Raw genomic sequence first — 25,810 nt, forward strand, 5'->3', positions numbered from 1 at the left:
ACAGCAAATGAAAATGAAAGCAGGGCATGAAAGCACATAATTTCTGAACAGGCGAAGCTCACGTCCACCCGTTTGGGTTGTGCTGGAGAGAGTTCATCCAGGGGACTGTTTCGGTGTCTTCGATCGAGAGCTGATACATCCTGGGACTCATGTTGCTCGGGCTGGAATTGTTGCTACTCACGGTGCCGAAGGAGTGGCTATTGCCCAGCGAAATACTCTGCGGACGCTGCTCAGCATTATTCCGAAGCGCTTCATGTAGGTACACTCACTCGACCCTCCATTGACATCCTGGGTCTTGAAGGGCTAGGCGTGGAGCTGGGTGTGGCCGCTGTGGGCGACATGCTGACTGGCGTTGGAGGAGAGGACGCCAGCAGAGGCGTGGGGGGAGTCCGAAACTCAGAGTCGTCAGGGGACATGATGTCCTGAGAAACCAGAAACCCTGCACAGATCGTGAGTCAAGTGTACGATAGTCGAAGGTGAGGAACGCGCACCTCGGGAGCGATATCGGAAGGCGAACACAACATATGCTCCAGGATTTCTCTTGTCAAACGGCTCTATCTTCCATGTAGTTTCAAATCGCTGGCGTGCAGCTCTCTCTTCACCATACCTAATAGGGAACCGTGATAATTTGAGCGAAGTTGGACCAATCATACAACGGGACACACCCTATACAGGGTTCACCAATCCCACGCCTTCCCTGTGTCATCGCAGGAGGAGTTTGAGGCGCATTGGATGGACGTAATTCTTTCCGTTTAATGCGTTTGATTCTAACGAGAATTGTACCAATGTCCTTTCCTCTGGGTACTCCTGGGTCATGAAGTTGTAGGGTTTCAGGTTCTGTGCGGAATCACTTGAGCATGCTAACACGGGCGATATCAATTAACGCACCTTCAATTCTCTGAAACACGAAAGGCCTCTCCATGTCCTCTCCTACTCTAACTGCTGACCTCATCGCATCACCCTCACCGAACAGAAACTGTCCTGGAACTACAAAACCATCGAGATTGATATATGTGGCGGTCTCGACTTGGCTACCGTGATCGCGCCAGTTCACAACAAAATTCTACCACGTGTCAGAGAAAGTCAGTATGATAATGTTACCGATTTATGCCACAGTCGCGAATCTCACCTTGCCTTCCTGGCTAGGAATCCAACAGGTAACCCTGTTCGACTTTGCGTCGATTGTAGCCTCATATTCGATTACTTCTCTGTCTTCACAGGTAATCCAAGCAGAGAAACCACGATAGGTAAGCATTTTGACCAAATGAGTGTCGTTAACGGCGCACGAAAGCGTGCCCTACGGGCTGATACACGGGCCAGTCAATTTCTTGGGTAGTCGACAACGTGTGTTCAACCCTTCTCACCCTTTACCAAGTATTCAGCAAAGTTGTGTGTCCCGGTGTGAAGAGATGGCTCGTGAGGTTGTGAGTGTTGTTCATGAAGAGTGTGTCCTTCGCATTGTGGCGTTATATTTGAACCACCACGTGTCCGCAACAAGGGGATCGACCAAATTGTGAACGCGACGCGACGGTCACGTGATTGTGACAAGGCAGAACTCGAGATCGTCTTCTTGTCCTTTTTGCGCTGCCACTGAGGCTGTTCTGACGGTGACAGACTATAATATCGTGGAAGTAGGTCGTTCCTTTGGTTACTGCTGCAAAATCTATTCTAGTCCCACTGTCATACAAAAATTTAACTTGTGAGTGACTGTCCTAAAGCATTAATACATCTCGCGTACAAAATTGATACAATCAGAGTGTATCCCCCTTACCCACAAGTTGTACCATCCTTACGAACTCCCTTAGGCCCTGAGGAGACCCCTTCTAATACCCAGATCTAGGCACAAGACTGATATCTTGTGTCCAGAGGGTCTTGTGCCGAGAACTATACATCTCGTAGGAGTTTCTTGGCATGTACACTGCAATGACGGCGGTGATGATTGGTGACTAGCTGTCGACGTGGATGTGTGGTGACCTGTGAGCTGCCCTTGAAGATGTTCGGCGATGCGGCGAAGGAGCGGCGAGTACTGAATATTGTGGACTAGTGACGGATGTTTTTTCCCGGAAGGGAACAGCCCTACCTTGCAAAGGCGGAAGCACAGGATGCATAACCCCTTTTTTCCCGAGGAAATAACTTGGAAAAATGTGTGGAAATCAATAAAGTTATACTGCGGGAAAAACATGAGGAAAAAATGTGTAAAAGAACAAAGCATTTCCGCAGTTTTTCCACTGGAAATAAGTTGGTCGCCAAATATGGTAATTTTGTCCGGGTTTTGGCATGTCCTGGCATGTCCAGTTGCCTGATATGGTAGGCAACTTATTTCCAAGGGAAAAACCGTGAGAATGTTTTGTTCTTTTCTCACTTTTTTCTTGAGGTTTTTCCTCTGAAAATATATTATTGATTTCCATGCTTTATTATTTCCAATGGATAAAAGTGGTAATGCTTCCTGTGAAGGTGAGTTAAGTCATTGAATTTGGAGGCGACTAGACGCCTGCATGATAGCAATTCGTGAACCCAGTTTACCTCGAGATGCGTTCCTGGGGCTATGCGCTCATTGAATGTACGCATCTTCTTCAAGTAGGCACCTGTAGGACCCTGGATAATCCCCACAAAGGTCATCGCCAAATCCGGACAGATTTTTGCGAAAATTGACCTCATGCTGTCGTCATGTCCAGACAAATGGACTCCCTAAGGACCATGTAGCCGTCGTACTATCCGGACATGGAACTGTTCTGGGGCAAAAATCACCGGAAAATCGCCGGAAAAAGCCGAAAAAGGCTAAAAATAGCCACAAATTGCCTAAAATGGACGTTCCCAGAGTGAGGATGTCGCTATTTCCGGACAAAAAACTCCCTAAACCGGCCAAAAATGGGCCGGACAGATTTTTGTAAATTGGGGGGGTTTTGGTGACGACCTTTGGGGGGATTATCCAGGGTCCTGCACCTGTTCCTCCTTCCCCACCTCGAGATGAGACTCATTTGGTTCGTCGGTTATTTTTTTGCTTGCCGGTGCTCGGGCTCAGGCAACGAATGCGCCGTGTGGACTCTCCTTTAATTGGGTGAGATCCCTGAGGTATGGTGGCATTTAGGTGACGGTTCAATTTCTGACACTAGCGCCAGCTCACTGGTTTGGCTGTCATTGCCTGTCAATACAATGAGTCATCACATCAAACCCCCAGTCACTCGGTATTACTGCAAGCTTGCAAGCTATTCACCAAGCTATTCATGCTAGCACGCGTACGAGGAGTCGTGTTCGTAGAGTATCTGTGGCTGGACAGATGGCGTAGATACATATTAATGCCCTTCGGATGCGGTGAACATCTATGCAGATGCAAATGAGGCTAGCTGGAACTCTGGCAGATACTGCAGTCCCCTCCACCTTCTGCCACTTCATGTTGTCCACATAACCAGGTAAAGAAAAGGTGTCTGATCTACCTTGCATATACCTGTCCTCGCATGCACCTAGGTCAATATTTGTATGCACTACACAACTCGCAGCACAAGCTGCAACTAGCGAGCCTAAATCACCCATGCGGATCCGCGAAGCACGGGCACGCTGTCCTCGCCGTGCAATGGTGGCGCGATGTGATGCCCGTAGCACGAGGTCGATGTCGCCGCTGCCCGGGAAGCATTGACTCGCAGAGTCCCTGATGCTGACAATGATTGCAAGCGCTTGCGCGAAAGGGTGAATATCAGGCACGTATCGAGTAGCCACATCGATGCGCGTCCGATGGGGCAGATATCGAGAACGTGCTGGATGCGGAAGACGATGATGGACGTCCGAAGCTGTGAGTGAGCACTGAAGCCCTGTCGACCAGAGCGAAGTCGCACCAGGGGCGAGGATGAGGTGAGTGAGGATGAAGAGCAAAAGGCTAGACGCTCTGCCAATGCAACAACGTGCCGGCGGTGCGCACGCCAATGCTCAGATGGTACTGCCTTCTGTGCTCTGCGTGCATTGCGGTTGGTCATGCGCGGATGTACGTCACACAGGATGGGGAGGGCTGGATAAGCCAGAGCACAGTGGGCAGATAAGCACTGTGAAATTGAGAAGCATCGCACTCACGCCAGGGCCGATGGCATCTAGCGCCATCGAGATGGCATGCAGTGGCTGTGGGTGGGGAGGATAAGTAAGTTAGGTGGATAGGCCGTGACCCACCCGACGAGGCAAGTGCCACCAGTGGTCACGCGAAATGAGTGAAAGTGCGTGCGGGAAGAGTGGTGGGGAGAGTGGTGGGCAAGGCCTGCCTATGCCTGCGGTACTTGTGAGCAGATCACTGTGCGGTGGGCGACGGTGAATATAACGGGCACGGCCACAGCGCAGACCGAGGTATATACGTGGGAGTTGTTACAACGCTCCCCACTTGTGGCGCGTCTTTTCTTTTTCTTTTCCTTGTTCCCTTTACGTTACCAGACCACGTGATCCAACACGTGACTCATCGGAGCGCAACCTCCGATTCTTTACCCAGATGTCCAGAACCCCTAGTCTAGGGTTACACCGGATCCAACTCCGGACCTTCTTCTTATCGCGCATGCAAGACGTGCATGTACGCCTCATCTTTACCTCGTTCTGATACACGACTCGTTATCCCCATTAGTACTGATTATCTCTCACGACCTTACTCAGCTTTCTCATACATATTACTTCCTCGCTGTTACCTTGCCCAGATATCGTTTCACCTTATCTAGCCAATGAACGATCCCGCATTACTGCGTAGTACTGCGGATACCTTTTGTATAAGTAAACGACCTTGTCGAGCTGGATCCCCATCTCGACCTGGTTACCATTAAACCAGCTTTTCACTTGCCTTTGACTGAGATCGACCGTCAGTAGCAGACAGCTACTACGAGTCATAAGAACAAACTCTGATCGACCTTCAGTGCGAGGACATCGCCAGAAGTGTCACTTGAACGGACTTGTGTCTTAGACTAAGACCTTGTCTCGTGACGACTAGACTAGACGCTCGTGTTTCGCTGCCGCGTAACATTAGGTCGAGATCTTATTACTCTCTGTGACTTCTTAGAGTCTAACAACGAACTACCGACCGGACCGAACCTTGAAGACTGAACGATACACCCGATTCGATTGCTAAAGCGCCGTTTGAGATTACTCTGTAATCGAGGTAGCTGAAGGGATAGACTGATCACTCATCTTCGGAGAGGGGTCTGTCCGAGAGACCAATAGGCCGAGGAGGCTGAGGTAATCACTCGAGCAATCAGCAAATAGGTGTATCAGTTTGAAGACAGAAGACACTCTACGGGCTTGTTAGCCGACGACGAACGAACCCACTTAGTTAAGGACGGTGTGCAGTCTACGTGTAGACATAGGCCACACAGAAGAATTTATCCACGCTGGATTTTAACTACATCAACCCGACCGCTCTTCCAGAGCAGTACCGTGAGCACCTCCCATCCCAAGCGGAGTGGAGCACAGAACGAAACGCACATTTCATAGGAGGGAGGCTTGTATTCATCAGGCCAGACAATCACAACTTCGACTACTCCCCAGAGGAATTTGAAAGAACACTTCCCCATAATCTTGGTGGAATAGTGCTCCAGCACATCGCAGACAGCGGTATAACGACCTCCTATCCAGGAGAAAGACCAGACGCCCCTTGGAACCCCCCTGCCCAGAATCCTGTACCCCAACCGACTCTTGCACCAATCATACCCGATTACATACCACCGATGGCTACAGTTACCATGGATGAAGGACGTCACCATGATAGCCGGAAGGAACTTGGTTTTAGAAAACCCGAGATCTTCAACGGTTCAGACCGTTCGAAGCTTAGGGAATTTGTAAACCAATGCAAGAACTACATGGCCGGAAATAGCCATGTCTACCAGGAGGACAATCAGAAGATCGCATTCGTGCTATCGCACATGCAAGGAGGAACAGCAGGATCATGGGCACAGAGCTTCATAGAAACGGAACTCACCAATGACGACTTCCTTTCTTATGGGAGTTGGAGAGACTTCATTGCAAGTGTGAACAAAGCATTTGGCGATGAAAATATTGAAGAAACCGCTCGTACCTTGCTGCGTAACATCAAGCAAGGAACTCGTACTGCGGACGACTACATTGCCGAATTCCGATCGCTTGAATCCAAGGCGAAACTAGAAGATGCCGGAAATATCGAGTATTTCAAGTGGGGACTTAACGACCCACTCCGACAAAGGATATATGGGATGGAAAGCATGCCCAAGACACTTGACAAGTGGTACGAATACGCCTCACAGTTTGATAACCAATGGAGATCTGCTCAGATCTTCAAGCGAGGAGCCACTATGACGACGCGAGGAAAGGGCCGATCTGTCCATCGTCCCTACTACTCGGCTTCTGCAAAGGATCCAAACGCGATGGATGTTGATCGTGTCAATATCTCGCGCTTATCCCTGGATGAGCGACAGAAGAGAATGAAAGAAGGATTATGTTTCCTATGCGGAAAGAAGGGCCATATAGCCAACGACAGACAATTTCACCTCCAGTCTGGAAGTTTCACCCGTGCTAGAACGATACAGCCCGAGTTGGACACAGACACGATCACATGGATCAAGAAGATGCGAGAAGACCTCGCACAGAAGAAGGAGACATCGAAGGAAGAAACCAGAGAGGAACAGATCGCCTATGTGCGAAACATCTTCAACGACATGACTGATGAAGAACGAACCCAATTGGGTTTTTGAGACGACGGCCACTAGTAATGCATGGACCGTTGCATCTTACCGTATCTCCCCTCGTTATTTGTAACACTAGCGGAAATTCAATCACTGTGAATATTTCGTTGGGAGAAAAGGAAGACGTTACAACAGAAGCCTTGATCGATTCCGGTGCAGCCGAAACGTTCATGAACATTCGTTTTGCGGAAGAAAACGATTTCATCAGATGGGAATTACCGAAACCGATTAAAGTCATGAATGCAGATGGCACACCAAATCAAATGGGCACCATTACTCATTGTACCTGGAAGATGATGAAAATCGGAGGAAGGAAGACACTTACTCGCTTCCTCCTGACCGGCATTGGCAAAGAAAACATACTTCTCGGCATGCCGTGGCTTAAACGCCTCAATCCAATGATCAACTGGGAAACCGGTGACTTTTGGTTTGGTAAAGATGCCAAATGGCCACCGAAACCCACCGTCGAAGATGCACCAGATGAAGAAGTTTCGATTTTCAAGGAAGATGGACTCCCAGAGTTAATCACCACCGAAACTTCCCCTACCTCGTTTGGACATTCAGAATCTATCAGAGAAATCATGGCCAATAACACTGAGCGTGGCGAGTTACCCGCAGTACGGAATGATACCGAACCAGATGACCCACCATCAGAATCCCCTATGGATCAGCTCGATGATGACGATCTAGTTATATCCTATATTGCAGGAGAGCCAGTCATTGGGATATTTGAACCCATCAGGAAGGAGTCACCTTTGATGAATGAAGAGACTGAAACCGCAGTCTTCACCATACGAAGAGGCCCCGCCATTGGAAGAATGACACACAGTACTCGATCCCCATTATTCTGTAACACACAGAATACGGTCTTTTACAAACCATCTGGTAAATCACAAGAATTGGCACAACAGGCACATAAGGAAGCATCAGCTGTAGACAAACCCAAAACCGTCGAGGAGTTGGTCCCCAACTACCTCCACGATTTGAAGTCCGTTTTTGAAAAGAAAGCAGCTGAACGCTTTCCAGAAACCAGGCCTTGGGACCACGCCATTGACTTGAAACCCGATTTTATTCCACGCGACTGTAAAGTCTATCCGTTATCGCTCAAAGAACAAGGAGCGATGGATGACTTCCTGGAAGAAAATCTGCGAAAAGGATACATCCGACCGTCGAAATCTCCCATAGCTTCACCATTTTTCTTCGTAGGAAAGAAAGACGGAGCACTACGTCCCTGTCAGGATTACCGATACCTGAATGAAGGGACGGTGAAGAACGCCTATCCTCTTCCGCTCATCTCTGACCTTATGGATCAATTCAAAGGCGCATCGATCTTTACGAAAATGGATTTACGCTCCGGATATAACAATGTCAGAATCAAAGATGGTGACCAATGGAAGGGCGCATTTAAGACAAATCGCGGACTTTTTGAACCTATGGTCATGTTCTTTGGACTCTGCAACTCCCCGGCGACTTTCCAAATGATGATGAACGCACTCTTCAAGGACATGATCGATGAGGGATGGATAGTCATTTACATGGATGATATCCTCATCTTCTCAAACGATTTGAAAGAACATCACGTTCGAACCCGACGCGTACTCCAACGACTCGAAGACAACGACTTATTCCTTAAACCGGAAAAGTGTTTCTTTGATGTTAAAGAAGTCGAATTCCTAGGCATGATCATTCGAGAAAACTACATTGGCATGGACCCTATCAAACTTAAAGGAATTGCAGAATGGCCTGAACCAAGCACTGTAAAAGGTGTTCGCTCTTTCCTAGGGTTTGGAAACTTCTATCGGAAGTTTATTGCCAACTTCTCGGATATTGCCAAACCATTGACGAATCTTACGCGCACGGCCGCTGAATCTCCACCTTTTGAATGGACGACAGAATGTCAGACAGCTTTCGACACATTAAAGCAACGATTCAGTACCGCCCCAGTACTGTTACTGCCTGACAAGGCAAAACCCTTTATTGTTGAATCTGACGCTTCCAAGTTTGCTACGGGTGCAGTTTTACGCCAAGCCGACATCAATGGAGACCTCCATCCTTGTGCCTACATTTCACAGACGCTCAATCCAGCTGAACGGAACTATGAAATCTACGACCGCGAACTCCTCGGAATCATTCGAGCCCTCGCTGAATGGCGCCATTATCTTGAAGGCTCTCCCCATCCCGTCGAAGTTCGCAGTGATCACAAGAACCTCACGTACTTCCGTACAGCTCAGAAGTTAAACCGCCGACAAGCACGATGGAGTCTCAAATTATCACAATTTGATCTTCACCTCATCCATGTCCCCGGCACTCAGATGATCCAATCTGATGCGCTATCTCGTCGTAACGGACTCGATGACAGTGAAAGTGACAATGAAGATCGCGTTCTTTTACCCAATGCACTGTTTGTGCGATCCATTTCCCCAACATTATTTGACGAAATCAGGAATCACACAGCAAAAGACCTCATTGTTCACGAAGCCCTCGAAGCGATTGCGCACAAAGGGCCATTCCCCATGAAATCATCGCTTTCTGACTGGGAAGTTCGCGATGGTGTCATCCTCTACAAGGGAAAGATCTATGTTCCACCATCCGAAACTCTTCGTCGTGACCTTGTTCGACTACATCATGACTCCCCTGCCATGGGTCACCCTGGAAAGTTCAATACTCTTGAACTGTTACGTCGTGAATTCTGGTGGCCCGGCATGTATACATTTGTCTACAATTATGTTGAAGGCTGTGCCGCCTGTCAACAAATGAAACTGAATACTCATCCAACGCGTATTCCTTTGGAACCAATTCCCGCCGACCCACACGCATTACCATTTTCCTGTTGCACCACTGATTTTATTACCGACCTCCCCGTTTCCAATGGTTTTGATTCAATTATGGTCGTAGTAGACCATGACCTTACGAAGGGGGTGATTCTTACGCCCTGCCTCAAAACGATCACAGCCGAAGGAACAGCCAAGATTTTTCATGACAAAGTATACTCGCGATTTGGATTACCCGACCGAATCATCTCGGATAGAGGACCTCAATACGCGTCCAAGGTCTTCCAAGAGTTAAATCGACTACTCCAGATCAGATCATCAATGAGCACAGCTTATCACCCTCAGACGGACGGAGAAACAGAGCGAGTCAACCAGGAGCTGGAAATCTATCTTCGACTCTATTGCGGAAACAACCCTGAAACATGGGCCGACCGCCTGCCAGACCTCGAATTTTGTCATAACACAAGGGAACACTCAGCACGGAAGATGAGCCCATTCCGCATCATGATGGGATACGAACCACGTGGACTCCCTTCCGTATTTCTGACCACGAACATTCCATCGGTTGAATCCAGGCTTGACATGTTGCAGAAGATAAGACTAGAAGCACTAGCCATGCACGAGTTAGCCCGACAACAGATGGCAGACCGAGTCAGACAAGGATCGCCGAAGTTTACACTAGGACAGAAGGTCTGGCTAGACTCGAGGAACCTAAAGGTCAATTACACCTCGCGCAAGATAGCACCAAAGCGTGAGGGGCCCTTCGAAATTGTCGAAGTCATCGGACCGGCCAACTATCGTCTCAAACTCCCGAAGACCTGGCGAGTTCATTCCGTATTCCACGCCGCCCTTCTATCTCCTTATCGCGAAAATGACATACATGGTCCGAATTACGTGAACCCACCACCTGATGTCGTTGATAATGAAGAAGAGTACGAAGTCGAAGCCATCCTGAATCACAAGACGTACCGAGGTCATCTGAGGTACTTAGTCAAGTGGAAGGGATATTCTTCAGCAGAAAACTCGTGGGAACCTACCCACAATTTACAAAATGCCAAGCGAATCCTCGATGCATATAAAAGGACCAGGGGAATCCAGTAGAGGAGAAGAAACCCGGAATGACTACCACGACGGTTTTCCTCATCATCTTCCTAATTGTCCTCCACTGCACAACCCTCACTTTTCTTTGGATCATCCACCGAATCCTTATCAGATGACTTGTCGAACACACACTCTTCACGCGAGACAGCCCGCACGCTAACAGCTGGGGTGATCAGAACGATGCCTGGAACTGATCAGGCAGCTCTTATCTCTGTGGGAATACTCTTTATCGTCCAATGGATTTTCATCTATTTGATTATTACCCGGATCCACGACATTCTATTTCACATCACAGATAACCGCGACCCCCTTAACGACCGAAAGGTATAAAAGGAGGAGAAAACGACATATCATCAATGCCCACTTCCGCTATAGACGACCTTGTTCACAATATACTCGCTGAAGTCGCCTCCACAATTATGAGCATACCCGCATCGCCTACGCTTGTCAATGGAGTACCCTCTCGAGCACAGACACCCTTTATCCGCACCTCGTCGCCCTCACCTTCTATCGAACTCAGTCACGCATCGGACGAACAAGAATTTGCCACACGTCTGGTCTCGGCTATCCGTGTTCCTGTCGACTTCACAGATATCCTTGTCGCCTTACGAAATCGCCCGCAAGATCGACAAGCGGTGGTTTCCATGCAACGAGCATTAGAAATGGTCGAGTGGATGCAGACGGCCAGACAAGAGCTCATCGCAGCAGAAGAAAGGACGAGTAGAGCCCGGACCAGAGTCGACCAAGTCTGGTCATTGATGCGCAGTACGGTCACTCGTACAGCACAGGAGATTTGGAGGGAGCATGGGGACGAAGACATCGGACACATCCTCGGATACACCACTAATGGAATACCCGCATCCACTCCTCGCTCGTCGCCAGAACCAATTCCCGTTCGACCTCGCCCTCCTCGTTCGCACGTACCCAGTGGACGATCTCCGTTATCCCAACCATCTTTCTCGACTGCATCCACTTCTTCGCGTCGCAGTCATCCCTACAGGGATGGACGTATCCCTGAACAAGGATCACGAACCAGCCGGCGGACATGCTACAGATGTGGAGGAGATCATTATGTCCGCGACTGCCCCCGACGACGATGAAGATCACAATATTTCTTGTGGGACAAGAAACGTTAGACGGGAGCTGATGTTACAACGCTCCCCACTTGTGGCGCGTCTTTTCTTTTTCTTTTCCTTGTTCCCTTTACGTTACCAGACCACGTGATCCAACACGTGACTCATCGGAGCGCAACCTCCGATTCTTTACCCAGATGTCCAGAACCCCTAGTCTAGGGTTACACCGGATCCAACTCCGGACCTTCTTCTTATCGCGCATGCAAGACGTGCATGTACGCCTCATCTTTACCTCGTTCTGATACACGACTCGTTATCCCCATTAGTACTGATTATCTCTCACGACCTTACTCAGCTTTCTCATACATATTACTTCCTCGCTGTTACCTTGCCCAGATATCGTTTCACCTTATCTAGCCAATGAACGATCCCGCATTACTGCGTAGTACTGCGGATACCTTTTGTATAAGTAAACGACCTTGTCGAGCTGGATCCCCATCTCGACCTGGTTACCATTAAACCAGCTTTTCACTTGCCTTTGACTGAGATCGACCGTCAGTAGCAGACAGCTACTACGAGTCATAAGAACAAACTCTGATCGACCTTCAGTGCGAGGACATCGCCAGAAGTGTCACTTGAACGGACTTGTGTCTTAGACTAAGACCTTGTCTCGTGACGACTAGACTAGACGCTCGTGTTTCGCTGCCGCGTAACAGGAGTGGTGCATTGCGTGACGTACCTGCATGTGCGCTTGTATGTTCGTAGTACATACCTTGATGCAAGCTTGGCCGGATAGAAGGCCGGAGAAAGATGTATAACCAAAGTATCATTGCGAGCGTAATGATGATCATGTAGAGCGCATGGGAGTAGGGCAACTGCATCGGCTTGGGACTCGGAGAAGCATGAGCAGAGATAATCTAGTCGCGAGGATTCAGCAGCCGATTGGCCAGCCACGAATACGCAAGGTTACCCTGATGCCCTACGCAAGCGGTGCTCTAGGCCGATTGGCCTCACTTTGACACCATCCTGCGAGAAGTTCAGCAAGCTCCTGCAGATCATTGAGTGGACCTACAATATGGTCAGGTGCTGGAGGCAGTCCATCTCCGCAAAGCTCGCTCACGGGAGCGAGACGCCAGGATCTTGATTTTCAAAGGCCGGTCTTCCTCGCAAGCAAGGGATGTCGGAGCCACGGACATCTCCACTGCTGGATGTGATCGAGGACACTGGTGAGGCAGCTCTACATGAGTAAGATAAGCAAATGTGGGGATAAAGGAGGTCGCGAGGCTTGCTCACCGGACATTGAAATCTTCAATTTGCAAGTATGGCCCGAGGCGCATGGCGAACGCAAGCCAGGTGCGAATGCGCTGTCGTCGGACGTCAAAAAGTTGTATTGAATGCATGAAGGGGTCCAGTGGTGCGAGTTCTGCCCACTGGCCATGATGTCGGCTTCAATTTGACGCGCAGGAAGGCAGGCTGCGGGCGTCCAGCTCACCGGGATTGCAGGGAGCACGGGAGTGACCCAGAATCATGTATAACATCCGTAATCGAGTCAACAGTGTGCATATGCTGAACTACGAGAACCTGTGGGGCAGAGGGAATCCATTGTCGCAGGCCTCACTCATACGATATCAACATCTGGACTTTGCATGCAAAAGGAAAGGGCATGCAAGGCACCAATGTGCTGCTCATAGGATGGGAAAAAATCGAATCAACCATGGGAGAGGCACCCGCATTGCAGGCCCTGCTCACCGACAGCCGAACCTTGGAGCCGGTATGAGGAAGAGAGCAGGATGAAGAAGCTGCAGATCTACATCACCCAATATAAGAAAACAGAGTCACCGAGGTATACAATGAGCATGCATAGCCCCATACTCAGCGGATGTCGAAATCTGGCAGTGCAGGTCTCAAGACGAGGAGGGATGGACTGAGCTCGTGAGTCGTCAAAAATTCTCGTGGAGGAACCACAATGAGAGCGGAGTCCACTTGAAGTGCGGAGTGAAATGCACTCTTCAGATGTCGAAAAAAGGGCATTCCTAGCCATATTCCCGAGTACACAATAAAGCCATGTCCAAGGTGTCAGAGGCGGGAAAAACAGGACAGGGAGGATGCAGCAGGCTCAGTTCAGCTTGGAGAGAGCTGACCGCAATGTTGCTATCCGAGACATGCCCGCAGGACACGAGGATATCGAGTTTTCCAGAGCTCGGGGATGTAGTACTGAGAGCCCTTCTACACGCAGACTCCGAGAATTAGGAGTGTAGACAGATGTATCTGGAGCGCACTTCAGCCATGCAATATACATGAGACGATGCAAAAGCAAACTCACGAGAAGGGAGGGGAGATGCTCGGCTCCTGCATGTCAGATGCACTTGCCATTCTGCAGAATCCGAAATCTTGCCAGACACTGCATTCAGCATGCGAGTCACGATGGATGACTTGCGGAGGACTTGCAAGAGGTACCTTGCCAAATTGCACAGATCTGCTCAGCAGCTGCATTGTTCGTCAGCCTGCCGGTTCCGTTCAAAAATTAACTTCAGGAAGATAACTCACAGGTACTTTCAGGATTCGACAAAGCCATCAAGCTGCTGGTAGTCGCTTATGGGAAGTATTCGGGGCGACGCTCGTGCTGAGTATATCATGAGTCACATCAAAATTGTGTTACATTGCCGATGTTTTGTCCTTTCCAATGCAGACTTCTCTGTGAATCACCATGCCCAAGTGTGCAATGACCTCCACGTAGAATCCGTGAAGGAGACAGTGAGCTGCCACCAGCTCGGCTCTGGAGGCGGTGACAAGGGTCTTTGCCATGCTGATCAAGCAAGGTGACATCAACCGAACTGACAAGCTGACGTCAGTGTCAGAAATTGAACCGTCACCTAAATGCCACCATACTGAGGTGCATTCTTTCTCGTTCCATCTCAGATCTCCGAGTCGATGCAGATGTCGGATTCGCTGAGCCAGAGCCCATGTCTCGTAGCTGCCTCTGCCATGGATGTAAGTGCGGTCATTATCGCTGAAATATTATTCTCGTGTTGCTGCAGTGCTCAGTCCGCCTTCCTGCGCAGACTGATTCGTCAGTGCCGTGCAGACCTATATTACACTAGGTGGTCCAAGCTTTTACTCATTGATCAGTGTGTGTGGCTATTGTCAGAATGATCAGATACCTCTGTGAGCCTTCCCAGTCATTTGCCTTCAAAGAGCTTGTGTTCGCCCACAATAGACAATCATCGGATCGGCGAGCTGGGTCGCTGGCTATTACGATGCAGACATTTATAATGCTGTGTATATCTCCATCTTTCATAGATTCTACCTGGGCTAAACAATTATCTCTTCTAGATATCTGCATACCATCCTGGCTGGTACGGCTACTGCTCCGTGGGCATACGCCGACGTAGTGGGCGCAGCGTTGCTCAGACCAATGTCTACGATAACCATTTATCTACGCTTAGGAAGTCAAGTGGGACATAGCAGCAGCGATGCTAGTCGCTGGCGAAAGTCGGTGCACTTAGGTGCATGATCAGAAAGTCGAGTGAATTTGCTTTAGACAAGTCTGATTATGCTGGTGGAGAGGGTCTCTATCTAGTACCCGCGGGGTCGCCTGGGGAAGGCTTCCCTACTCAAACTCTGAATGATGCACCGAGTTCCGCTGCTGCCCAAACCTATTCGTTGCCTCACAAGACCACGATCCATTTTACTCTTGGGGCCTATCATCGGTGGGCTTGTGGTGGAATTACCCCGCTCGCCTTAGCAGCTGTGGTGCTCATCGTGACCCCCCTCCGAACTGTCACGCAGATACTCACTCCCATAGTAACATACGACACCCCGTACACTGGCGAACATTACAACAAATTCATAGTCATGGCGCACACCGCGGCTGTGCCATACACCCCGGAACCTGCTGTGGTTGCCGTGTCGGACTAACAATACTATGTGAGACTTATTCTCTAGCTTACCGGTATGCCGCTAATGCAACGCTACCAAAAAAAGTATACACCACCGTCTGAACCAGTTTACCAGCCAGCCATGATGCACTCTTCTCCGACAGCTGAATATACCGTGACCCACACCGAGGCTGCTAGCACGACGGTGAATCTATGGTTACTACAGTGATTGCACAAAATGATGCCCCGCTCCCCACGGGGAGCATTGAGTGCTGCATATTTAATGAAATTCCTGCCCTCCTTTGCACTGTGTTTTAATTTGATGGGTTTCAACTTTCCGTGGGTTGAAGAGATGTGAGTGATACCTGATCAGTGCTCAGTACTTCAACTCCAGTCAAAGTCTTTATATAAAGGATATGAGTGAAGAGTGTGCGGCGGGGGTCAGACACGGACATCAGCAAAAGTGCACTTCTGTTACCATCGGTTACATAGCATCGTAATCTAGGAAATCCGTTACAACACTCGAAATTATTGAGCAAAGTTGTAATGGATTGTAACTTCTCTACGGTGGTTCTGAATATTTCCCAATGCCTCAAAATATTTGTTAATCCATTCGCAATGTACACAATCTATTCCGAATACCTGGAATATTTGGGACTCATTACCATGGATTCCCAGGTTTATAAGGCATCCTGATGGGATTGTAAGCAGTGGCAATGCCAGAGACAACTTATAATGGCTGTATAAATAGACTTACTCCCGGTGGACAGAGCACAGGACAGGAAATATAGTAATCATTGCGGCAAATACAACATAACATACAACAGGTGTGACTATGAATACAGAGAGTTCACCACAGTCCGCATGAGTGCCAAATAGAACAGGAGAGCAGTGCAAAACCTAAAGAGGGCACAAAAACGGAACACCACGAGCTGGCGCGAGAGTAGGATGACCATCAAGAGGTGAGCTGGATGTCCGAAAGAGCACAAAGGTTGAGAAAGCGCCACAGCAAGGAGAAGCGGCAGCGAGGAACAGAGGCAGTTAAATCTCAACAACGAGGCCCAACAAGACCATCCAGGAGAGGGTAGCAAGAGTACAGAAATGCAAAGGCAGTCTGTGCAGAATGCTGTGAGATAGTGCTACACTTGGTGTGTACATTGAGGTCAACGAACCTGGGGCCTACTGACTGTAGTGTCGTTCTTTCAAAGTTGCCAGACCGTTGCTGTCATTGCGGCAGTCTGAGCGCACATTCCTGCTGCCATCTGCACGAAAGACCTGTCTATAATAAAGGAATTTATCAGGTAAGTTGTCATGCAGGCAATGATACGTGCTCAATATATCAGTTGAAACATCGCGAGCTTTGCGAAGATGAACCGGTCCAGTGTGGGCAGGCCTGCGGGGAGAGCGCATTAATTATGTTACCGTCTAGAGTGCATGATTACTCACTGGCTGGGCATCGCGAGCCCACTGTTGCCAGTATGGCCGGTGTCCAAATCTTGACTCGGTATATGCACTGTGGACGGTCGCAAAGTGTGAAGCCTAGGCAGTTCAAGGGATCTCAATAGTACATGCCCCTGCTCAGGCTCGATCTGGTGGGGTGTATGCATCAAGAGCACTAGCTCCATCCATCACGATACGGCATGTACCATGATCCTATTCCCAATTCATGACAGCAAAGACAAGACAGAACACATACTGCAGTCGTACAGATAGGTGTGTGAGCAGTGGAAGGGCACAAGTGTGTCACTCTAAATGGACGAGAAGCTCTTAGGGCACGTCCTGGAGGAAGGGCACATATGTAGAATGAGAAGGGCACAGAACTCGGTGGACACGGTGTTAACGTTGGCGAGGCGCGGTTCTGTGGCGTCGTTGTCATTGTTGTCGTCAGAAAAGCGGCTGTGCCGCCAAGAATGCGTCGACATACAAGGAGGAATCAAAGCAGCGAAGGACACCAGAAGAGACCGACCGCCTCTTATATGACCGGGAGGAGAGAAATGTACTACGTCATCACTGTTGTGTAGCTTCCAAATTGGGAAGAGTCGCTTCGCAAGCCGACTGGGCCGTCACCGTGTGCCTTTGACTTTGACTACTTTGCTACGTACACAAGTTTGACCCAAGACCGCGTGAAGGGGCTGGTTTGCTCAAGGCCCTATTCATATTCCTGCCGGTATTATGCGGCCACAGAACATAAAATGGGCAGTGAATATCGGAACGAGGATAACGCGGGATATGCAAAGGATCTCGGAGTCGAAGAAACGGTATGGACGAGCTGGAGTCCGCGGGCAGGTAAATGACTTTCAACAGGCTAGTGTAGTCGTTCCGTGGACGTTGTTCTGTGCTCCCTTGTCGAATATGTCTTGAGTCTCTGCCTTCAATATAATCACTATTAATCACTATGTTCCTGTAATCTGTTACATAGGTTTATAGTGCAGTGTAATGGCATTGCAATCAGTCATCTACGTTACCGAGCATCGCAACGGATTTGAAAGGATTACAGAGGTTGCAACGCAGCCCCATTATTCTAACGGCTTACGATGACATTCTAACCTGTTATCACATGCGGGCGAATACTACAACCGTCAGAATCCGTTGTAACAATTGTGCACTTTTGCTGATGGATATCCTGAGGCACGAAGGTTGAAGCAGAGTAGCTACACTGCCTTTGGGATTAGACCACGGTGGAGGTGAGACACCAGCATCGAGAAGTCAAGCTCGAGTTCCGATATTTCGCAATCTCCGTTGCTGAAACTCTTTGTAGTGCTCTGTACTTCATGCCAAATTATATATTCACATCAGGAGCAGGTACAACGTAAGATGTCGGAAACGCTAGGTGACCGTTCGTTCCACGAGGCTCCGAAAGACCGGCCAAAGAGCGAACCTTGATTCTGAGGCTGCTAAGAGATGGAGAATCGTCATTGAAAGGGACAATTCAGCATGTGGTATACTAGCGCCTGTGTAGTTGTTAAAAGATGAGTGCTGAGGCGCACCGAAGGCCATAAAAGTTTCTCTCCTTAGGGCAGGCTCTCTGCGCATGCGGGCGTCAACTTGAACATAGCGCAATTATACGAGATACCATCGTCACCGTATCCATTCATATTCACCCCGCGACATATAGATACATGGAGTAATATGACCAAAGGTGGAACACTGCAAGATCTCACTGAACGCACGATCTATATAGAGGAACGACTCCTTCTTCCTATCTACTAGAGGCTGGTTAACGAGCCTAGCACGGTCTGTGGAAGTTGCGATACCTGCTCATCCACGGCATCCTGGGACAGCGGAATAGTGCGAGCTCGCTATCAGTATCAGGCTTCCGCAAAGTCGGTATCTTTAGCTCTTGTCCTGGACTATCATGATGAGGTCCTGGAGGGCGTATACAGCGGTCATCACCTGCGCCGTGGCAGGGCTTACTCTGTTGCGGCAATACTCCCTTACTTCACCCGCTACTTCACCGGTATTCCCTATGTCTTCTCTCAATCTTGATATCCCGCTGAATGACAACAATACGATCCCTTGGTTAGCCTTTGGGACCGGGACCGCCTTGAACGGCAGAGATGCTGAGGAGCTTGTCGCCCTTGCCATCTCCAACGGTATCCTCCACCTAGATGGTGCCCAGTCTTACCGCAACGAGGAGTCCCTCGGGGCTGGCCTCGCTGTTTCAGGCAAGCCCCGCTCTTCGCTCTTTGTGACCACCAAACTCGGGAAGATACCTGCCGGACAGACCGTTCGCGATACCCTCGCGTTGTAACTGCAGCTAGACTATGTCGATCTCTTTCTTGTCCACTCGCCTAAAAACCATGAGGGTGAGTTAAATTCGGTGTGGAAACAAGTCGAGGAACTGCAGAAGGAGGGACTAGCAAAGAGCATTGGAGTCTCCAATTTTCGCGTGCAAGACTTTGAAGAGATCTCGAAGGGTGCTAGCGTTGTTCCTGCAGTTAATCAGGTTCGTCATACATCAAACAACTGCAATGCTGATGAGCTGATCTCTTGGGTCGAAGATTGAATATCACCCTTATGTGCTCAAGGCAGACCAGCCTGTTATCGAGTACATGAAGAAGCAGAACATTCTTCCGACCTCGTTCGGAGGACTATCACCTATCACGCGCGTGAAGGATGGACAGCTGGATCCAGTATTGAAGCCTATCCGCGCAAGAGTTGAGCTGACGGCAAGAGAGACGGCCACCGATGGACAAGTATTGCAGTTGTGGTTACGAGCTAAGGGAATACCCGCAATCACGTACGTGATGGGTTTGTTGTTTCGAGATATTGATCTCACCAAACATCTGTTCTACGACCCAGAACAAGCACGAAGGAGGAGCGAATCAAGGAGTATTGGGCCGTTCAGACCTTGCCTAGGCTCACGACTGAAGAAGTGGATGCGATAGACGAAGCGGGTTCGAAAGCTCATCACCGTTTCTTTGTGCGTCTCCGATCTATGTGTCTGGTGCGCGATTCATTAATATTCTCTTTGCTTCTGCTGTCGTGACCAGTCTACGTGGTGGGACGATTAAGGCACTCGTACAGAATTCGATTGATATGATGCTCCCTAGCGGTGTCGGTGTAAGATTGTCATAGCTCGTAGTACTAGATGTACTGCTGGTGCCTTGCACGTGAAGTGTTGTATGCTGTCGCGATTGGTGCGAGATACAGGTCTGACTCGGACGTCCGATGCTGGGCAGAATCTCTGACTTTGCATCCGGAGAACCGTGGTTGTCCTCGCCAGTGGGCGGAGGTGCTTACAATTGCAACCTCCACTCGGAGTATCGGACTAGTCTCAGTTCTCAGAGCCGGATGTTCTTTCTCTCCACGGACCCCGCGCGTCAGCGACATTAATGCTCATTTATAATAGCCTCCAATGGGCAATTATTGGTTTCTCCGATACCGCTATCGATCTGACTCCATATAAAAGGGCACTCACGACCGGTCCCAAGTATCACGAGCTGGAAATCCGTTGAAACGACCATCTCCATTGCACAAGAATGTCTTCTTTGACAATTACTATGCGCGACGGCCGAAATATCCCATGGCTAGGCTTTGGAACCGGCACCGCGTTTTACAACAAGGATGCAGAGAAAGCTGTTATCCTCGCCATTACGACCGGCATCGTCCACCTTGACGGTGCCCAGGCGTACGATAACGAAGAGTCTCTCGGAGCAGGGATCGCTGCGTCAGGAAAGCCTCGTTCTTCTCTCTTCGTGACCACAAAGCTCTGGAAAATCCCGGAGCAGCAAACCGTCCGCGACACGCTCGTGCTGTCCCTGAAAAAGTTACAGCTGGACTACGTCGACCTGTTCCTCATACATTCTCCTGTGACACACGTGGGGAAGCTGAACACGGTATGGAAAGAAGTGGAGGAACTGCAGAAGGAGGGCCTCGCTAGGAGTATCGGCGTGTCAAACTTCCGTGTCCAAGATTTTGAGGAGATTGCAGTTGGTGCAACTGTTGTTCCTGCTGTGAACCAGGTGAGCAACAATCCAATGAACTTACCATGCGGTACACCAAGTGTTACCTTGTCTCAGATTGAGTACCATCCATACATCTTCAAGGCGAGTCAACCGGTGGAAGAATACATGAAGGAACACAACATTCTCCTGTGCTCTTACGCGGGGTTGACACCCATTGTGCATTTCAAGGGCGGTCCGGTCGACCCAATCTTGGCATCTGTCGGAGAGAGGATCGCGAAGATCGTCGGCAAACCGATTTCTGACGGACAAGTGTTGCAGCTGTGGTTAAAGACGAAGGGATATCCTGCCATCAGGTTCGCCTAAATTTGCACGGGCGGTCGTAAAATAATGCTGATCTACTTCGTGCAGTACAAGTTCAAAGGAAGAGAGAATCAAGGAGTATTTGGAAGTTGAGACCTTACCTGATCTCACCGCTGAAGAGGTGGGAGCTATTGATGTGGCCGGATCGAAAGTTCATCATCGTGTATTCGTACGTTCTTCCCTGTTCCACCAATTCCCGCGCTCATTGAGGGCGTACTATAGCAAAACTGGTTGGATGATTGATCGAGCGAGAGACAGTACAGTTGAGCCTTGAAGAGCAGTTCTGTGGAGTAAAATGTAGGGAATATGCCGAGAGAACGATTACGTCATGGAGAATGGCACGCGTTTTTAGGCGATCTGTTTGTTGAATCAGACCACGGACTGAATTTGAGTCCAAGTCGACTTCATATAACTACAATTCGTTGTTCATTCTATCTTGCGGAAGTGCCCAACCAACAATGCCCAAAGCGCCGTCCACCTTACCCATCTCTGCGCTCTTTGGAGTGATCAAGCCATCCGGACTGACGTCTATGGCCGTTGTCGAAGAAATCAAGCAACTGGTCGGAACTTCTCGCTTGTTCGTGGAAGGGGACAAATTGAAGAAGGCCAATGGATCGAGAGGCAAAACGAAACGCGGTAAGCACGACCGTTTTCCGGTCAAGATCGGTCAAGGAGGCACTCTGGATCCTCTGGCAGATGGAGTTCTTGGTAAATATTGTCTGGTCGACCCGTCTGAGAGCTCGATCTTACCTTTGATGTAAACAGTTGTAGGAGTAGGAAAGGGCACGAAGAAGCTGAGTGAATTTCTAGACTGTGTTAAGGTGAGGGTATTACAGTCGCCGTACAAGAACTTTATTCACTATATGCGTCTAGGAGTACCGTACGACCTGTCTTCTTGGGTGTGAGACGGATACATATGATAGTGAAGGAAAGCAAGTCCGCGTCACTCCATGGCGACACGTTACCCGCGAGAAGGTCGAAGGCGCCTTAGATCAATTCAGAGGAGAGATTACGCAGGTGCCACCAATGTACGTAGTCTCTTGTTGAATCCAAATTTTCTCATGTCGTCTCCTGTAGATTTTCTGCTCTGAAGATGGACGGAAAACCGCTGTATGAATATGCACGGAAGGGCATCCCTCTACCACGCCCTATAGAACAACGCAAGGTTACCGTGCATTCTCTCGAGCTTGTCGACTGGAAAGGGAGTAAGCATGATTTCCGCTGGCCAGAAAAGAAATTCTCGGAGGAGGAAAAGAAGGCGATGGAGAAAGCGCTCCAGGGCGTCGAAACGAATGCCACCATTGAAGATGAGCCTGAAGAAAATGGAACAGAGGCTCCGACGGCATTTGTCCTGCGGATGAGCGTATCGGGCGGCACATACGTGCGGTCTATCGTGCATGACCTCGGGCATGCCTTGGAATCATCTGCCCATGTTGTCACCCTTACGCGCTCCCGGCAAGGTCGGTTCTCGCTGGAGCCCACAGAAAACACCGATCTTCCATGTGTTCCGTTCGAGGTCTTCACAAAGGCGAGGGAAGATGTAGGAGAAATTGATGCCAATGGATGGGCAGAATGGGAGAGGGAAGTGATGGACCGACTAGAAATCATTGAAGGTAAGGGAATTGACAAGAGCAACTAATTTGTATCGGTATGTCACCAGTAATTTTTTCTCATCGCCATGTACTCACCGTGCAATAAGTTGTCATACATATACCGCTTCCTAATAGAAACTACATGGCAAGGAATATCTCCTTGTGCTGGGATGATTGACAACTATCGCCTGCGCAGAACAGTGGTCAACTTACAGTCTATCAGCTATCGGCCCGAATTGTTATCTTCTCTGCCGCCACTCTTCTGCTGAAATAACGGCAGTGCGGCGAGTAATCGGACAATCATATGTATGTGGACTTGATGCTGGACTTCTCCGCCTTATCAAACATCCAGAATATTCAACCGACCGGTAGCAGCAGTAGGCAGTCATTTGACGCCTCGTCGTAATCGAGTGCAGTGCTTGACGCCATTTAATACCTTTTGGCGTCCTGTTTTTGAAATCTTGTTAGGTGTGTGATCCGTCACTTCTACACCACCGTCTGACGTCCATTCTTTTCGGCTTATTGATACCTTATTGTCCAGCCATTTATGACGTTATTCGTCCAGGAGATGAAATCAAAGCTCTGAGAACAACTGAACGGAGCGCGGAGAGAAAGCGGAGATGACCTCGGAGGAGTTCTAATCTGAAGCAACAAATCTATCTAGCAGGCGTCGTTGGGCTACAGGGTCTACATTGAATGCTCGTCCCGTTGTAGATGTTGTCGTATTGATGCTCACGAGGGCAAATCCCAGGAGAGGCAGCATCGAGCAACCAATGAGGTACGCCTATGCTTTTCGGGCATTTTTTTCACCGAGGTGCCAGCTCTCGAAAGTTCTAACAAAGTCATAACAACCAATGAGTCTTTACCGCTCAAATCTTCGTTCTGAATTCGCCTCATCCCCGAGTCCCAAGGGAGACTTGAGGTAAGATAGAACACAGCTATTTCCGCATCGGTCTCCGTCCGTTAAAACCCGGTGTCTATGCCCCTATTTCTACCCTTTTTAAACCAGAATCCGAGTATCTCAGTACGTCATCTCTTGACTGTCCTCCAAATTTACGTCTGATGTGTTGTGTTCAAGATCTGAGGTCGCTCGAGAAAGCTGTGCCATGCTGGGGAAGGCCGGTGTTCACCCACTTCTCGCCGGAAGCATGGGAGAGGGCCACCACTTGACGCATGCAGAATGGATAACGGTTATCCAGACCGCTCGTTGGGGCTTTTGTTGATGCAGGCCTTGGCGACGTACCAATAATAGCTGGTACGGGCGTTGGTAGTACCCGCGAAACGATTGACCTGTTCATTCGGTCTGCGAAGGTTGGTGTTGGTGCCCACTATGCGATCGTCATTGCAAGCGTTTATTTTGTTCGAGTACTGGCTGGTGGACACAGAATGGCCTTGAAGGCGTTTTGCAGAGATGTATCAGAGAGTAGTCCGATTCCGGTACTGATCTACAATTGTGAGTTCCTGTTCCTCCTTCCGATCGTATTCCTCGACGAATTCATTATTGACGCTCGATCTGCAGATCCTGGAGCGAGTGGATGCATTGATTTGGACTCCGATCTGATCATAGAGTTGGCCGGAGACTATCCCAATGTTGCTGGCGTGAAGCTCACGTACGCATATAACTTCGATGGGTTATTGCGATATCGGACATCTATCTAGCTGTGGCAATGTCGGAAAGCTGACGCGTATTTGCGGTGTTGTCTCTGATCCTTTCTTCACTTTCTCCTACCTGCGGAAGAATCCCGACACTCCTCGTCCCTTCAACTTTTGCAAACGGCCATGGAGCCATTACTGGCCTGGCAAACGTCGCTCCCGTGCGTTGCTCCTGATTTATCACTCCGATGTAAATCACTCGCTATTCACCTTTCGTGTTGTTCAGCCAACCGTAGCAAGATTGTTTGAGCTGTCGGAACTGGTTGTCTCGGACCTTGCTTTACTGAAAGAGGCCCAAGTCTTGCAAGCAGCAGTATCTCGTGCAGACTTCCTCGACACGAAGACAGGAATAGCCGGCACGAAGGGTCTGTGGACAACTTGTATAGCTAAGTATGGTGGGCTGTCCCACAGGCGCCTCTCGCTGATGGCGATGGTGCTGTCCGAGATCTCGTCCAACTTGAACAGGCGATGAATAAGAAGTAAAGACAATTGAGGCCTACTGCGTAGCTAGTGTGTATGTGGTATATCCCTATGTTCTTCGTGAACCAGTCGGGTCGGTACTAGTGCGCGGGGAAATAGGTCTGACAGTCTATTTGACGGGTAAATTACCCAGGCTCAGTGCAACGCCTCTATTTTACCTACGTAAATTACTGTAAATTACACCTGGGCTACTTGACGCTAATTAGCCGGTAAAGTAGCATAAATTACGGTGTTAAATAGCAAAAAGATGTTCACTGAGGCCACCTAAACATTGCTTTGCACTTTCTAGTGGGGGTTGATGTATCCTTGATGTATCCATGGCTTCTTCTATCTATCGCTGTAAACTATGATGTCTTCGAGGCATGCCCTCATGCACTTCCCCAATTTGGACAGGTGAGATTTGTCGCCTTATTTATCGTCATTAATTCTCTCTTGTACACCTCGGTTCTGTCTGTTTTCTGACTGTATAGCCCGTTCATACAGTCAGGGCAACCCATACAGTGTCAGTCTATTTTACCCTATTTTACCCTGTGTCACAGGCCCGTTTGAAATTTACAGTAAATTAACCGTAATTTACACCTGCTAATTAGCCTATGTAATTTACACCTACCTATTTCCCCGCGCACTAGTCGGTACCCTCAACTTTTTAGTTACAGCTCCAATCTAATCTCATCGATCTCATACATCTCCGAGATTTGCAGGTAATTGTAAAAACAACATAGACAGCCTGAAATTGTCCATGCTTACACCCTTACTTATGAAGCATTCGGCGCTCAACTTCTTCGGCCGCCAGACGATGGGAGATTCGGATGAGAAAAAA

General features: G+C 49.1%; 9 protein-coding genes across 9 annotated transcripts; 7 read left to right on the forward strand and 2 right to left on the reverse strand.

The window, feature by feature from the left end:
• Positions 1–58: 58 nt before the first annotated feature.
• Positions 59–1,787, reverse strand: SCP_0405570 (predicted protein; the record flags this gene model as incomplete). The annotated part of the gene is made up of 9 exons (XM_027757289.1): positions 59–217; positions 270–439; positions 492–607; positions 666–837; positions 889–1,063; positions 1,130–1,212; positions 1,287–1,304; positions 1,365–1,601; positions 1,772–1,787. 9 exons carry the CDS (start codon positions 1,785–1,787, stop codon positions 59–61), a joined length of 1,146 nt encoding a protein of 381 aa, XP_027613090.1.
• A 3,912-nt stretch (positions 1,788–5,699) lies between these two features.
• Positions 5,700–6,683, forward strand: SCP_0405580 (hypothetical protein; the record flags this gene model as incomplete). Its single annotated transcript, XM_027757290.1, has 1 exon — positions 5,700–6,683. The coding sequence occupies one exon, from the start codon at positions 5,700–5,702 to the stop codon at positions 6,681–6,683; it is 984 nt and encodes a 327-aa protein (XP_027613091.1).
• Positions 6,684–6,844: 161 nt separating this feature from the next.
• SCP_0405590 (Transposon Tf2-6 polyprotein) lies at positions 6,845–10,546 on the forward strand (the record flags this gene model as incomplete). Its single annotated transcript, XM_027757291.1, has 1 exon — positions 6,845–10,546. One exon carries the CDS (start codon positions 6,845–6,847, stop codon positions 10,544–10,546), a length of 3,702 nt encoding a protein of 1,233 aa, XP_027613092.1.
• Positions 10,547–11,350: 804 nt separating this feature from the next.
• Positions 11,351–11,770, forward strand: SCP_0405600 (hypothetical protein; the record flags this gene model as incomplete). Its single annotated transcript, XM_027757292.1, has 1 exon — positions 11,351–11,770. The coding sequence occupies one exon, from the start codon at positions 11,351–11,353 to the stop codon at positions 11,768–11,770; it is 420 nt and encodes a 139-aa protein (XP_027613093.1).
• A 965-nt stretch (positions 11,771–12,735) lies between these two features.
• On the reverse strand, positions 12,736–12,956 carry SCP_0405610 (hypothetical protein; the record flags this gene model as incomplete). The annotated part of the gene is made up of 2 exons (XM_027757293.1): positions 12,736–12,856; positions 12,913–12,956. The coding sequence occupies 2 exons, from the start codon at positions 12,954–12,956 to the stop codon at positions 12,736–12,738; spliced, it is 165 nt and encodes a 54-aa protein (XP_027613094.1).
• Positions 12,957–14,604: 1,648 nt separating this feature from the next.
• Positions 14,605–15,537, forward strand: SCP_0405620 (hypothetical protein; the record flags this gene model as incomplete). Its single annotated transcript, XM_027757294.1, has 3 exons — positions 14,605–14,610; positions 15,066–15,111; positions 15,161–15,537. The coding sequence occupies 3 exons, from the start codon at positions 14,605–14,607 to the stop codon at positions 15,535–15,537; spliced, it is 429 nt and encodes a 142-aa protein (XP_027613095.1).
• Positions 15,538–18,852: 3,315 nt separating this feature from the next.
• Positions 18,853–20,011, forward strand: SCP_0405630 (NAD/NADP-dependent indole-3-acetaldehyde reductase; the record flags this gene model as incomplete). The annotated part of the gene is made up of 5 exons (XM_027757295.1): positions 18,853–19,185; positions 19,255–19,443; positions 19,499–19,737; positions 19,800–19,920; positions 19,991–20,011. 5 exons carry the CDS (start codon positions 18,853–18,855, stop codon positions 20,009–20,011), a joined length of 903 nt encoding a protein of 300 aa, XP_027613096.1.
• Positions 20,012–20,500: 489 nt separating this feature from the next.
• On the forward strand, positions 20,501–21,508 carry SCP_0405640 (NAD/NADP-dependent indole-3-acetaldehyde reductase; the record flags this gene model as incomplete). The annotated part of the gene is made up of 4 exons (XM_027757296.1): positions 20,501–20,962; positions 21,020–21,258; positions 21,314–21,434; positions 21,488–21,508. The coding sequence occupies 4 exons, from the start codon at positions 20,501–20,503 to the stop codon at positions 21,506–21,508; spliced, it is 843 nt and encodes a 280-aa protein (XP_027613097.1).
• Positions 21,509–21,723: 215 nt separating this feature from the next.
• SCP_0405650 (Probable tRNA pseudouridine synthase) lies at positions 21,724–22,904 on the forward strand (the record flags this gene model as incomplete). The annotated part of the gene is made up of 4 exons (XM_027757297.1): positions 21,724–21,973; positions 22,031–22,086; positions 22,139–22,293; positions 22,343–22,904. 4 exons carry the CDS (start codon positions 21,724–21,726, stop codon positions 22,902–22,904), a joined length of 1,023 nt encoding a protein of 340 aa, XP_027613098.1.
• Positions 22,905–25,810: the final 2,906 nt, after the last annotated feature.

The sequence above is a fragment of the Sparassis crispa genome, assembly GCF_003851025.1.
Source record: "Sparassis crispa DNA, contig_000003F, whole genome shotgun sequence".
NCBI lineage: Eukaryota > Fungi > Basidiomycota > Agaricomycetes > Polyporales > Sparassidaceae > Sparassis > Sparassis crispa.